General features: G+C 35.2%; 1 protein-coding gene across 2 annotated transcripts; it reads right to left on the reverse strand.

Moving 5' to 3' along the window:
* Nucleotides 1-2127: 2127 nt before the first annotated feature.
* toporsb (topoisomerase I binding, arginine/serine-rich b) lies at nucleotides 2128-10837 on the reverse strand. Of its 2 annotated transcripts, XM_051096561.1 has the most exons (4): nucleotides 10625-10837; nucleotides 10443-10531; nucleotides 6807-7799; nucleotides 2128-5692 (listed from the first exon to the last, which is right to left on the reverse strand). In XM_051096561.1, the coding sequence occupies exons 3-4, from the start codon at nucleotides 7797-7799 to the stop codon at nucleotides 3821-3823; spliced, it is 2865 nt and encodes a 954-aa protein (XP_050952518.1). In that variant the 5' UTR covers nucleotides 10443-10531; nucleotides 10625-10837; the 3' UTR covers nucleotides 2128-3820. The 2 variants fall into 2 exon arrangements, with proteins under 2 accessions (XP_050952518.1, XP_050952517.1); XM_051096560.1 differs by lacking the exon at nucleotides 10443-10531.
* Between the last annotated feature and the right edge of the window lie 4731 nt (nucleotides 10838-15568).

Consider the following 15568-nt stretch of genomic DNA (forward strand, 5'->3'; position numbering starts at 1 on the left):
GAAACAAAAGCGAAAGTATAAACAAGAAAAACGAAACTCATCTCGGTAAAACAGAGCGGTCTCAAAACCTAGCGTGCTGCCTACATAGGCGCCTTCCAGACGCTCCTGTGATGCCCAAACATGCCGCCTTGGTAGTGAGCGCAGAAGGGTTTGAGACACAGCCACGCTCCCAGAGATGTCATGATTAGTGTGCCAAAGACTTTTTTTATTCTGCTAAAACACCGAAGAAGCCCTTTTAAGATGGTAGACGGGCCTTTTGAATCTTCGGCTGGGCAAAAATCCCTTGCAGGGACGTGGCGGGATTATCAACTTAACTTTCGCTGAAAGTGAAATTAGAACCGTCCCTTTTCCTAATAAATCCCAATAAGGTCTGGCTGCAGACATCTGCGCTTCCACCTGCACTCTCAGACGCCTGCGCTCCCAGAAGTGACGTCATTTGCAGTCGATTTTATTTTTACTTTATTTTATTTATTTTTTAATTAAATCTCTCAACATTTTACAACAGCAGCCAGGTGGTGAAGACAAGAAAAAATAAACTACATTTATTAATAAACTAATTTATCAGTGTCTTTTCAAGTTGAAAAAAGTTCAACTTTTCTGAAAGAAACGCCCTATGTCAAGCGCCTTTTTGACAGCTGGCCAATGACAAGCGAGTACCCAGAACTGACATAACAGCAAGAACAGCAAGAAAAAATGGAGACGGTGCCGGTTGATAGGCTTTTATTTTATTGTTGTTAACCGATTCTCCTCCCCGTTAACTTCAAAAACTGACGCGCTGCCCACAAGGCTATCGGAGCCGCGTGTCGGTTTTTGAAGTTAACATGAACACCGCTGAGCTTCGGGCGTCCCTTTTTCCAGTCTCGGCTCGCAGTCCCTTCCCGATCCCATCCCCGTCCCCGTCCCCATCCCCCTCTCCGTCCCCGTCCCCATCCCCCTCTCCGTCCCCGTCCCCGTCCCAAAGTCCCGATCTGAATCAAATGATTCGTGAACCCGCAACAAAGTCCCGATCTGAATCAAATGATTCGCGATTCCGCATCAAAGTCCCGATCTGAATCAAATGACTCGCAAACCCGCACCAAAATCACGATCTGAATCAAATGATTCGCGAACCCGCACCAAAATCACGATCTGAATCAAATGATTCGCGAACCCGCACCAAAATCACGATCTGAATCAAATGATTTGCAAACCCGCACCAAAATCACGATCTGAATCAAATGATTTGCGAACCCGCACCAAAATCACAATCTGAATCAAATGATTTGCGAATCCGCATTAAAGTCCCGATCTGAATCAAATGATTCGCGATTCCGCAACAAAGTCCCGATCTGAATCAATTGATTCGTGAACCCGCAACAAAGTCCCGATCTGAATCAAATGATTCGCGAACCCGCACCGAAGTCCCGATCTGAATCAAATGATTTGCGATTCCGCATCAAAGTCCCGATCTGAATCAAATGATTCACAAACCCGCACCGAAGTGCCGATCTGAATCAAATGATTCGCGACACACGATTTGAAGTCCAATCTGAATCAAATGATTCATGATTTGCGATTCGATTGGAGCACTTTGAAACAGTGAATCATTTTGCAACACAATGCTTTAACTGATTCAGAGTTTTGAAAAGCTCAGTTTCACCCATCACTACATTCTTTTTAAAATCATTACAACCGATGTCGAAATTCACAAATAAACGTCTCTTTTAATTTGATCTGTTTTTTTGCTAGTGAATCGCTTGAAGTGAATGATCGACGTCACAAGTTTAAATCAATTGGAGCGGTTCCCGCCTAAGTGTCTCACTAAGTAATTTAATTTGGTTCATCAGTTCCTCTTTTGGCATCTTCAGCCCACTTAAAATATGGGAAAATTGTGTTTTTTGAATTTCGCATGAAAAGACATGTACAACACATTTCAAAAATATATTGTCTTTCAATAATTCAAGCACTTTCAAGTACCTCTTCAGGAGGTCCCCATGCAATTCAGCTCAGATCCACCAATACAGGTGTTTAACCATTACCTGGAAAGCACAAAGGTTATCACATCCCAATTTATTAGAACTAAGGGTCTTGATCAGGTCACAAAGGTGATTATCTTATGCTGCTGTTCATAAATAAACACAGTTTCAGACACTGTTGTACATCTATTAAATGCATTTATTGATTGTTGGCTGACATGACAGGCAGCTGTTGTAGGCTGAAGGCTTGATGTGTGTTCAGTAGATATGATCAGTGAATTATATCTCCAGGGTGTCACCATAGTCCCGCATACACCAGCACATACACACATACTGCGCAACAGAGGCATGGAGGTGCACGTCACCTGTTCCCTGAGTTTAACAAAGACACAATTCTCCAAGCTCAGTGGGACTGAATAATGAATGATCAGTGGTTCTCAACCAGTGGCTCATAATTCAAAAGAGGATCACAGGTCTGCTTTGACAGGATTGTGGACAGAAGCTGAAAAAAAACAATGCCAAATGCAAATAATAAAATTTTTGCAGCATTTAGAGGTAAAACAACTTGCCATTGGGACAGTAACCTTAAAAAAACAACCTTATTTACCCCTGAAAGGTGCATATTAGCAGTTTTTAATTAGTAATATGCATCCTTAAGGTACAACTTTGTACCCTATCCAACCCTAAACGGCACACATTAGCACCTTAAGTAGCAATATGCACCCTTAGGGTACAACATTGTACCCCGTCCAACCCTAAAATATTAGCACCTTAAGTAGCAATATGCACCCATAAGGTACAATGCTGTACATTATCCAACCCTAAAAAGTGCATATTAGCACCTGTAGTATAAATATGCACCCTTAAGGTACCACGCTGTACCTTGTCCTACCTTAAGAAGTGCATATTAGCAACTTAAGTAGCAATATGCATCCTTAAGGTACAATGTTGTACCTCATCCAACTCTAAAAGGTGCGTATTAGCATCTTTAGTAATATGCATCTCTAAGGTACAACGCTGTACCTTATCCAACCCTAAAAGGTGCGTATTAGTACCTTAATAGTAATATGCACCATTAAGGTATACCGTTGTACCTCACCCAACCCTAAAAAGTGCATATTAGCACCTTAAGTAGTAATATTCACTCTTAAGGTACAATGTTATACCTTGTCCAACCCTAAAAGGTGCATATTAACACTGTAAGTAGCAATATGCATCCTTAAGGTACAACACTGTACCTCATCTAACCCTAAAAGGTACATATTAGCACCTTAAGTAGTAATATGCATCCTTACAGTACAACATTGTACCTCGTTCAACTCTTAAAGGTGCTGTTAGCACCTTAAGTAGTAATATGTACCCTTAAGGTACTAATTCCCTTTTAAAAGTAAATAAGGTTAAAATGTGTCCTTTTAAGGGTACTGCAACACTGACAATCTTTTGTATGCCTAAAGGTACAAGTTCTGCAATTATTTTTCTGATAGTGTAAGTTTCCCATATTTTATTCTACATCTTGTCAAACAAAATCTGGGTTTTGAAGCAAACAAGCTGAGAACCACTAGTCTAGACGGTAACCCCCATGTATTTGCTGCTACTAGGGTTAAGGTTAGTGGAACAAGGGTTGCCGTCCAGACATGATCGTCATTGGGCTGTGGCACAGTGAATCAGCACCAGATTCGAGGAAGAGGATCACCGTAACTATAAATACAACATGAACAATAATAATGACACTGTAAATGAGCAAAAACATTGTCTGAACGTTTCGTAAGCATCCGTTTCCAGCAATAATTCAATTTTTACATAAGTTCATAAAAATGTCTAGAGGCTGAGTGATTCAGACAAGCATGAGTCTGTACAAAAAAAGTCTAGCTAGCAGTGTTGGTCGTAGTCTCTTGTGGTCCGTCGCCATCCGTGTTCTCGTTCTCTAAGTTTTCGGCATCTCCACTCATCTCCGATTGGTCTTTTTGTTGGCTAGAAGTGGGTTCGTGTTGAACGGGAGAACTTGCACGAGGACTCGGCGGCCCCATCTCTTGCTCCGCCCTCGGTAGGAAATCCACAAGATCTTGCAGAATGGTTTCAAGCAGCCTCACGTCTGAAGGTGGGGCTGTTGTTATCGAAGCCACTGGGAAAGGGTCGGGCATAAACTCTTCACAGATACTGGCACCCATATTTCGGGAGCAGTCGGAACTACTGCGGTCGACTACATCCACCACGCAGTCGTCCAGGTTTAGTGTGCGTTCAGTGATTAGGTCACTGTGGCCCATAGGACTTGAGGGCTCGGATAGAGGATTGGAAGAGTCCAAGGTACAACTTGCGTTCTGGAGGGAATCTTGCTCTGGAGTCGCATCCCTTTGCTCGACATCAGCAGTGGTTTGGTCTATAACATCCATGACGCGGTCCAGACAGTCGATGGTACGGTCGCTGTCGCTATCAATAGTGATCACAGTGGGTGAACGCAGTTCCTTCTTTCGCTTCCGGTGCCTCCTCTTTCTCCGCTGGATCCAGTGTGGATCAGGCGCCCTTCGTTCGTAGATTATCTCCACACTTGGAGATCGTTCCCTGCTGCGTCGGCGTTCTCGGTGACGCTTTTCCTTGCTTGCGGTTCCCTCCTTGTGTTGACGCTGGGCTGCTCGCTCCAAGTGCCGGGTTTTGTACTTGCGCTTGCCACTGGGTTTGTCTAAGCAGGATCTTTCAGAGTGCGAGTCAGCGCTGCTGCTGCTGACCGACCGTCTGCGGCGTTTACGACAACGCTGGGGATGGTGGGAACCAAGGAACGAGTCAGAGTCAGGCGACTTACTCTTCTTTTCCTTGGTTCGCCTCCTTTTGGAGTGGGAAGGAGAGTGCGAGAATCTCTCTCTGGCATGGCGCGAACGCTCTCTGCTCCTGTTGCTGTTGTTTTGGGAGGGAGAGCAGTCGCTACTATGCGACCTGGAGATGGGGCTACCGCTCCAAACGGACACCGCTGGGCTCTGTGTCCAATTCTGTGTTTGGCTTGGCGAGCAATCCAGGGGCTTCGAATGCCGAGTTTGTTCTAAACTCTTGTCCTTCTCTTTGCTTCCAGAGCTCCGGTGACTTCTATGCCTCCTGTTACCTTTGAGCTTATCTCGACTCTGCTGTGAATGTGACCGTGAACCATCTTTGGACTGGTGACCATGGGAGGACAAGTAATCAGTTTCTTGTTCTCTGCTGTGTGATCCGATTCCATCTGAGTGTAAATGTTGTGGACTGCACATCGGAGCTGGACCTGGGGAGGAACTAGGGCTAAGCAGGTTCAAGTGGGACTGTGACGGGAGTTGCACTTGGGGCGCTTCTGATTTCGTTACTAAGGCCGTCGTCTCAGCGGTGGCCGCCTCTTGCTCCTCTTCAGATGAATCTGAGGAGAGCTGAACAAGTTCTGGGGTACGTTCGGCCATTGGTTTCACATATCCCACAATCAGGCACTCTTCCTCTTCGTCATCTTCACCTGGTCCAGGTGACACACTTTCACTCGCCGCAGGGACAGTCATGTCCAGGGCAGTGAGGGGAGGGGCTGTACTTGAGCTTGGCTCCACCCCCTCATCCTGTGACTGGCTGGAAGAGGGGATGAGGGTTGAATACGAGGGACCAGGCGTTTCATCATCCCATGCCGACTGACTTGGTAAACTTTCCGCTCCATTTGCTGTGGCAATGGATGCAAGGCGTTCCTGGACAGCAGAAGGATTTTCTGTGACATTGTCCACACTGTCATTATCATCATCCTGTTAGGAAAGACAATGGTAACAATGAAGACTTGGGTAAATTAAACCATCCTCCTACTGTTCTCTGACATTATCTGCTTACAATAAACAGAAACACAGTATCAGGGGATGATATCAGCAGAATAACGACTTGACTATCATGACTTCATAAGATTTTTAGAGCTATACAGACATACTAAACAACATTTACATTTATGTATTTGGTAGACATCTTTATCCTAAAGTTTACTATTTATTAGTTTGTGCATTACTCCTCATCATGGTGGAGTAAAAACAAAATGAACAGGAAATTGTCTCTTTTTTTGTCATTTTTGGAGCTTGACACCCTTTGATTGCTGCTTTCAGGGTCAATCCATCTCAGTTGTTTGGCTATTTTTAATTATTTATTTTTTTTATCAGTTTTTGTTTTGGGTTTAGGACCATACTGTGCTAAATGTCTTTAAATCTTTACATGTTTTTGTAAATGTCTGTGCAACACAAAATTTATTGTGGGCCAGAACACAAAAAATTTCCAACCTGATCAAACCAAATAAAACACACATTTCCTCCAATGCATTAATTCTAACAGTAAACATTTCTGGTGAAGCACTTTGCCAAAAAATAAAAAGACCTGTTAGAGATAGTCAAAATGTTTTGAGAATAAAGTCAAAATGTTTAGAGAATAAAGACAAAATGTTTAGAGAATAAAGTTGAAATTGCAAGAATGAAGTCGAAATTATGAGAATAAAGTCTAAATGTTTCGGGAATAAAGCTGAAATTGCGAGAATAAAGTCTAAACGTTTCAGGAATAAATTTGAAATTGTGAGAATAAAGTCAAAACTGCGAGAATAAAGTTAATATTATGAGAATAAACACGAAATTACGATAATAAAATCAAAATGTTTCAAGAATAAAGTCTAGAATAGTCAAAATTGTGAGTATGAAGTCTAAATGTTTTGGGAATAAAGTTGAAATTGCGAAAATAAAGTTGAATTTACGAGAACAAAATCAAAATCTTTCAAGAATACAGTCTAAACATTTCAAAAACAAGTTGCCAGAACAACAAGGTAAGGCAAGTAAATTCAGAAACTGTTAGTCATTACTAAATGTAATGTCTGATGTTTGCATGTCTCACCTCAGAGATGGCAATAACGGAAAGGTCCGAGCTGCTGCCCTCCTCGTAGCTGGGAGCGGGACAGTCGTAAACGGCCTGCTGGTCGTACGCCTCCATGTTGAGGGTGGAGCGAGCGAAGCTCACCAGCTCATGCAGGAAGTGATCGGTGCGTGCCAGCAGGAAGGGGCGGAGCTCGTCTCGGATAGCCGAGTCTTCCATATTGTAGTTCATGATGCGTGAGATGATGATGTTCTGCACGATGTTCACCAGCGAGCCGTGCGAACCGTACAACACGGTGAGCTCGCGTTGTAGCCAAGGTAACAGCCGCCGTAAACAGCCAGGATTTTGACGCAAGAATGCTGCTGAAATGTCCCTCTGTCTGCTGGCGTCCCGTGCGTTGCGCACGCGTACGCCAGTCCTGTAAAGCGCACGTCGGAACGCCACAACGTCTTGGTCGCGCAATCTCCGCAGGCTCCGCCCCTCGCCCCGCCCATGCCTTCGTGCCGTCAGCCTCAGCACCATCTGCTGGACGTCTTGATTCTCCGCGAGCGCCGCTGCATCCGTGAGGCCGTCGAACATGACGTCGTCCTCCAGCGGAGGGGAGGAGGAAGGGGCGGGCTGTTGCGCCCTGTGGCTCCGCCTCTCCCTGCCTCGGAGAACCCGGGGGCGGAGCACACGCTCTGGTGGATCGCCAGCAGCGGCGTTCAGAGCCGCTCCATTCTCCGGCGGCCGCAATATGAACTCCTTAAAGTCGTTTTCCCCTTTGACAGAGTGGAATATGGAGTGGAACGGCTGCTTGCAGAGCGGACACTCAGCTTTGTTCTTGGACCATTCGTGGATGCAGCGGAAGCAGAAACGGTGCAGGCAGCGGTTTAACGACGCCACATTTTTGAAGCTGTCGAGGCAGATGGGGCATTTGGAATCAGGCGATGCGTTGGCCAATAAACGCTGAGACGATTTGTCAGCGCTGTCTCGCTTCCTCACACGCAACTTCATCTTAGAGGGTGCCATCATCTACGACACACAAAACATCAGCTCATTAGACAACCTGTACATTTATACATTTAGCAGACGCTTACTGCTTATCCAAAGAAACAAAAGTATTTGTAATATCCAATGGCTCGTTCATCAGACAACAAAGCAACAGTTCTCTGCTCACCAAGCCTGCATCTATTTGATCCAAAATACAGCAAAAGCAGTAATATTGTGAAATATTTTTACTATTTAAAATAACTATTTTCTATTTAAATATATTTTAAAATGTAATTTATTTCTGTGATCAAAGCTGAATTTTCAGCATCATTACTCCAGTCTTCAGTGTCACATGATGCTTCAGAAATCATTTTAATATGCTGATTTGCTGTTCAAGAAACAGTTACTATTATTATTATTATTACTACCATTATTACTATTATAATAATAATATTATTACTATTACTATTTTTTTTCAGGCTTCTTTGATGAATAGAAAGATTTTTATCTGAAATAAAAAGCTTTTGTAACATTATATACTATAACATTCAAAAGCTTGAAGTCGCTATTTTTGGGGGGAAAGAATTTATAAAAATACTTCTATTTAGCAAAGATGCTTTAAAATGACAAAATATGATGATAAAGACATTTTTAGTGTTTCTATTTCAGATGAATGCTGTTCTTCTGAACTTTCTATTCATCAAAGAATCCTGAAAAAATTTTAATCAGAATATTATAATGATTTCTGAAGGATCATGTGACACTGAAGACTGGAGTAATGATGCTGAAAATTCAGCTTTAAAATCACAGGAATAAATTAAACTTTTAAATATATTCAAACAGAAAATAGTCATTTTAAATAGTAAAAATCTTTCACATTTGTACTGTTTTTGCTGTACTTTAAAACAAAAAAATGCAGGCTGGTGAGCTGACGAGACTTAAAAAAAAAAAAAAAAAAAAAAAAAAAAAAAAAAAAAAACTTTTGAGTGATAGTGTAGATACTAAAGTATTTTTATTTACATTCCTATGTTACATTCTATCCAAAGTGGACTGCAAATGAGATACAAATAATTTAATCACAGGAGTCAACCACATTTGCAGTACAAGTTACTAGTGTAAACTAGAGTAATACAAATAGGACAAAAATTTAAAATCGGTTTTATTTTTTTTCCCCCCAAATTTGGTGTTTTCCATTTTAATTTTTCTGGATTGCATTTTATTGGGTTAATTAAAATTGCATAATCAAAGAGCTGTAATATTGAACTTGTAAAACTTTAAAATTTAAACAATAATTTTGCCTTATGACATGCTTACTGTTTTTTAATAATCCTTATTATTAAAAAACATCTTTGTTTTTCTTGACTGTATACAGTTGAGGTCATAAACTTACATAACTCTTAAAATCTGCAATATGTTAATAATAATTTTAAAAAAGTTAAAATTCACAATTTTTGTTTCATTTAGTTTGCCCCGAATAAGGGATTTCACTGATAGATGTTTGCAAAATGATTATTGGTTTAATCAAAATATAATAACAAAAAATAATTTCTTAAAAAAATAATAATAATAATAATAATAAAAAAAAATAACTTTTACAATTTTAATAATATTGCCTTGTGAAATGTTTATTAAATGTTTTATTGATCCTTATTATAATTTTTTTTAGCTTTCTTGACTATATACAGTTGCAGTAATATATTTAAAATTGAAATCTGCAAAATGTTATTTTTTTAATATATTTAAAATCGTATTGAGTTTTCTTGACTATAATATTTTATATATATATATATATATATATATATATATATATATATATATATATATATATATATATATATATATATATATATGTATGTATCAGCCGTTTTGCTGTTTAATATACACAGACACTGGTCCATAGTCCAAGTTTTAGCCAAATTCTTTGACATTCTGGATAAATTCTATTTTCATGACTGGATTCCACAATTCAATCTGTGTTTTCTGCATTGTAAAAACTATTTATAAAGCACTCCACACATGCTAGTTGTTTATAATAGTGATTCAGGTTTACATTTGCTAATTCAAGCATCACTTTTACTACAACATTTTAGAATTTTGCATACTTTTTTTCTGACAAACATTAAAAACCGTCATTATAACACAACTTGGCAATCTTTGTCATTAAAAATAAAGCTTTTCTTGAGTATATATACAGTTGGCCATAAGTTTACATAACCCTTGTAAAACCAGCAAAATGTTAATAATAAATAAAGGTGGGATCATGAAAAGTGGATTTTGTTCTACTCTGAATCAATTATTCTGAAACAACCATACTATAAAGAAAGTCATTCTGAAATGACTGCTTCACAGACAATACATTAGCATGCTATTTTTAGTACTTCGAAATACCATGGTATGTGTATATGGTAATTATTCAGTACCATTGAAATATATCAAAACACCACTGTATCATTACCTAATACAATCACAGTACTTTTTAAATGCTCAATTATTTTTCATAAAGACATTAACATTTTTCAATAATGTAAACAAAGATTATTTCAGTAAACAAATACATCTTCATGTCTCTGAAGACAGCGACATCCCCGACCACACAGATACTTCCACAAACACTGAGAACTATGCTCAAAATGAGAGACGAAATCACATAAAATATCAGAAATGTTTCAAAAATAAGCAACTAACGTTAAACGCTGCCTGCAGTGTTTTGATCGATGATTACCGGATATCTGTCTTCTGCCTGCCCCGATGATTCCAAACAGCACAGAACACCTCTACAGACAATACATGGATAAAGAAACCGAAAAAAACAAAAACAAATCGCCAAAAACAAAACAAATAGCTAGTTTGTTGAAACAGACTCTCACCTGATCATCAGCTCCTCATTACAAAGCAGCAAAACCGCTGTAAACGATCCAAACCGCAAGCGCGCGGGCCCACAAACACATCTATATCACATCAGCGACACATCCATCACGGAAAAAACACAATATTAAAGAAGATGAACATTAAAAACCGATGGAAGTGAAGGAGTTTCGCACTGCTGTTGAGGAACAGAACACACACACAGCAAAGCGCCCCTTCCGGCAAACGCCGCGCGCACACGCGCCACCAACGGCCTGGAGCGGAACTACACCTGCAGCGGAAAAACACTTGACTGCCTTTAAAATAAAAGCCTTTAAAAATATGTAAACAATGATTTCTTTAATAAAATATATGGGGAAAAAAAAATAAATTAATAAAATGCATAACAAATAAATAAATAAAAACAAAATAAATATATAAATGCATGTTTTTATTTCTTTAATATTTATATATATATAACAAAATAAATAAATATATGTTCTTTCTTAAATATATATATATATATATATATATATATATATATACACACACACACTTTTATTTATCAAAACATACAAAAACAAATAATAATAAACAAAATAACTAATAACAAATGAACAGAAAACAAATATAATAAATGCATGTTTTTATTTCTTAATATATATATATATATATATATATATCTTTATTACAACAAAGAAAACAAATAAATTAAATAATTAAATTAATAAAAATACAGAACAAACAAATAAAGTGTGTGTTTTTCATTTCTATTAGAACATATGAACATTTATTGATTAAAATATACAGAAACTAAATAATAAATAAAATAAATAAATAAATAAATAAATAAGGAAATTTAAAAAATTGATACAAATTAAAAATGTTATTTATCAAAATATACTGAAAACAAATAAATGAATAAAATGCATAATAAATAATTAAAAATAATTAAATCAAAATAATTTAAAAAATCAAAATAAATAAATATATGTTCTTTAATATATATATATATACACTTTTAATTTTTATTTTTAAACAAAATAAATAAATAAAATAAATAAATGAACAAAAATAAAACAATAAATAAATGCATGTTTTTATTTCTTTAAAAAAAATAAAAAAAACTATATATACAACATAGAAAACAAATAAATTAAATTAATAAATAATAAATATACAGAACAAACAAATAAAGTGTGTGCTTTACTTCTACAAGAATATATGAACATTTAATGATTAAAATATACAGAAAATAAATAAAAAATAAAACGAATAAAATAAGGAAATTAAAATAATTGATATAAATATACTTTTATTTATCAAAATATACAGAAAACAAATAAATAATAATAAACAAAACTTAAAATAAATACGTGAACAAAAATAAAACAAATAAATAAATTCATATTTTTATTTCTTTAAAAAATACAAATATATTTATTAGAACACAGAAAACAAATCAAAATGAATAAAAATACAGAACAAGCAAATAAATAAAATTTGTGTTCTTACTTTCTATAAGAACATATAAACATTTATTTATTAAAATATACAGAAAATAAATAAATAAATAATAAATAAAATAAACAAATAAGCAAATACAAATAATTAATACATAAATAAATAAATACAAACAAAACAGACAACAAATAAATAAATGCATGTTCTTTCTTTACAAATATATGAGCATACTAAAATACATAAAAAATAAATAAAAATAGACATTTATTTTTATTTAGTATCTACTAAATGAAATAAAAAAAAACAAACAAATAAATGAATGTTCTTTAAAAACATTTAAACATACATTTACTCCAATATATTGAAAATAAATAAAGAGTAAAAACAAACAAATACTACTCGTCTACCCTTTTAATAACAAATGCAGGTAACAGCCCAAAATACAGATATTTATAGTCTATAAATAATAGGAAAAGCATTACTATAGTTGATTTTTTTCAACAGTTAAAATATTTCACGTAATTTTCTTTTGCAGTTTTGAACATAATTCTTATGATGTCAGTGTTATGCTGTATTTGTAGATGGAAAATATAAAAAACGAACCGCCTGAGACAAAAAAAAAAAAAAAAAAAAAAAAAAAGTCACGGGCGGAACGAAAGGTTCTTCCGGTCGTAGTCTTGGATACCAGTCGTGTGTTTCCGGTCGTGATTCGATGCTAAGTGCGCTAACGGGCTGTTTGGAGTTTCCAGATTAATTTAACGATTGAAATAAACAAACAGAAGCGATGTACGTGAGTCGACGCTGTTTGGACAGAATCTTCTCGATCGTGAGTTTAACATCAGTTACTGAACGAAAAACAGACTTTGACAACAAACAGCCGCTCATTATATAAAGTTATTTACAGACGATTAGTGAAATAAAATCAGTGACTGAGGATAAATATAGTGTTGAGTGCACGTAGAACAGTCGAAAATATTTAGTTATATTTACTTTACCACCATTACTTACAATATATAGTGCATACATAGTGCTATTTTGCTATTATTATGATATTTTAGTGTTAATTTGTTTATATACTACGACGGTATTTATTAATATTTTTATATATGTATTTTATAGTTTTTTATATTTTAAGCTTTATATATATATATATATATATATATATTTTATACATACATATCTTTTGTAAGTAATGGTAGTAAAGTAACTATATATATATATATACACACACACACACATACATACATACATATATATATATATATATGTTACTTTACTACTTTTACTAGCAAAAGATATGTATGTATATTATATATATATATATATATATATGTATGTATGTATATATAAATATATATAGTTACTTTACTACCGTTGTGTGTATATATATATATATATATGTATGTATGTATATATAAATATATATAGTTACTTTACTACCGTTGTGTGTATATATATATATATATATATACACTACCGTTCAAAAGTTGGGGGTCAGTACATTTTTATTGTTTTGGTTTTTTTTTCAAGAAATTAATACTTTTATTCACCAAGGATGTATTAAGTTAATAATTAAAAGTTTATTAAAAGTTAATAATAAATAATTTACAGGTTCCAAAAATCACAGGTTCCAAAAAATATTTGGCAGCACAACTGTTGATATTATCCAACATTGATCATTCTAATAATAAATCCGCATATTAGAATGATTTCTGAAGGATCATGTGATACTTAAGACTGGAGTAACAGCTGATAAAAATTCAGCTTTTCATCACAGGAATAAATTCTATTTTAAAGTATGTTAAAATAAAAAACATTATTTTATATTGTAAAAACATTTTGCAATATTACTGTTTTTTTTCTATATTTTTAATCAAATAAATGCAGCCTTGGTGAGCATAAGAGACTTCTTTAAAGACTATTACAAGTCTTACTGACCCCAAACTTTTGAACGGTAGTGTATATACACATACATACATATAAATATATATATATAAATAAATATATATATATATATATATACACATATATATGTGGTTGATGTGATGTGTGTTTGTGCAGGTTCTTCTGCTGGTGGTTCTGGTTTCGTGGGGTTTCGTCATCTACGGCACAAGGATCGCTGCTCAATGGGAGCTTGAGAAGCGAGAAATGATAAAGACTTGAACCAGCAGACATCAACTGAGACGCTTCACTCCTGTCAAACGACATCCCTGGATTCACTTCAGACCAAAAGCCTTCCCAAAAACCACCAGAGATCTGGAAATCCAGACTCAATCCGTGCCACACATCTGTCCTCTGTTTCTTTCTTGTATATAATGTGTAATTTTTGTCTTTTTGTTTAATTCACTGATGTAAATACTGCCATTTTGTAATATATATTTTTCAAACAATGTGTTTTTTATTCATATTTTTTCGGTAGCTCTGCCTCTGTATTTTTGGCTACGTTATCAGTCCACTAGGTGGTGCAGTGCACTAGAAACAGCATAAGCACACTAAACGGGGCTTGTGTCAAGAGCAAAGATCCTGGAATATTCCACAGCATGTGTGTTTACTGGTGATGTGTTTTCATGAAAAGATAATCAATACAAGACAGGCTTCAAATGAGTTTACTAAAGTGTAATGCAGTGAAATTCACTGCTCAAAAGCCATGACAACAATGGAAATGGAATAAAAGCTTATGAAGTGTATAGGAATAATGTCGCTGGCAGTTAAATATATATATATATATATAGATATATATTTTTATTACAATACATAAAAGATAAAAAATGTAATTTTATATTTTAATTTTAGTTAAATATTTAGTCATTTTCTTGTAGTTTGACATGCTGTGCAATGATTAATTACAATTAATCGCATCCAAAATAAAAGTTTTTGTTTACATTTACATTTAGAAGGTGCTTTTATCCAAACACAAAAAAGGACAATGGAAACACTCAAAATCCACAAAAGAGCAATAACATGCAAGTCCTATAACAAGTGTAGCCTAATGCAGTACACATAGCAAGGTTTTTTTTTAAATTATATAATAAAAAATAAAACAAATAGAATAAAAAAAGAAAAAGAAAGCTAGTGTTAGAGGCCTTTTTATTATATTTATTTTTAAGAAAACAAGCAGTAAATGAGTATAGGTCTAAATGGGCAATTTTTTTTTTTTATAAAGAATAGAATTAGAATAGAGAGTGCTAGTGTTAGAGGGTCAAATAAAGATGGAAGAGATGTGTTTTTAGCCAAACATTAACATATATTAATATAATATGTGTGTACTGTGCAGATATATATATATATATATAAATACACACACATGCAAGGATATATTTAAGAAAAATATGTTTATGTATTAAATATATTTATATAAAATATAAATTATATTAGTAAAAATATATATACTGTATGTGTGTATATGCATGTAAAAAAAAAATAAAACCTTGTTTTGGATGTGATTAATCGTGATTAATTGTTGCACAGCACTAATGGCTTTTTAAATTTCAGTTTTGCTTATT

This window comes from Labeo rohita, chromosome 23 (assembly GCF_022985175.1).
Source record: "Labeo rohita strain BAU-BD-2019 chromosome 23, IGBB_LRoh.1.0, whole genome shotgun sequence".
In the NCBI taxonomy this organism is placed as follows: domain Eukaryota; kingdom Metazoa; phylum Chordata; class Actinopteri; order Cypriniformes; family Cyprinidae; genus Labeo; species Labeo rohita.

Bases quoted from the DNA above. Each gene is read 5' to 3' on its own strand.
- toporsb (XM_051096560.1), bottom strand. From the start codon at position 7,799: ATGATGGCACCCTCTAAGATGAAGTTGCGTGTGAGGAAGCGAGACAGC. The intron at 5,693-6,806 runs GTGAGACATGCA...CTTTCCTAACAG, and splicing joins CCGTTATTGCCATCTCTGAG to GATGATGATAATGACAGTGT.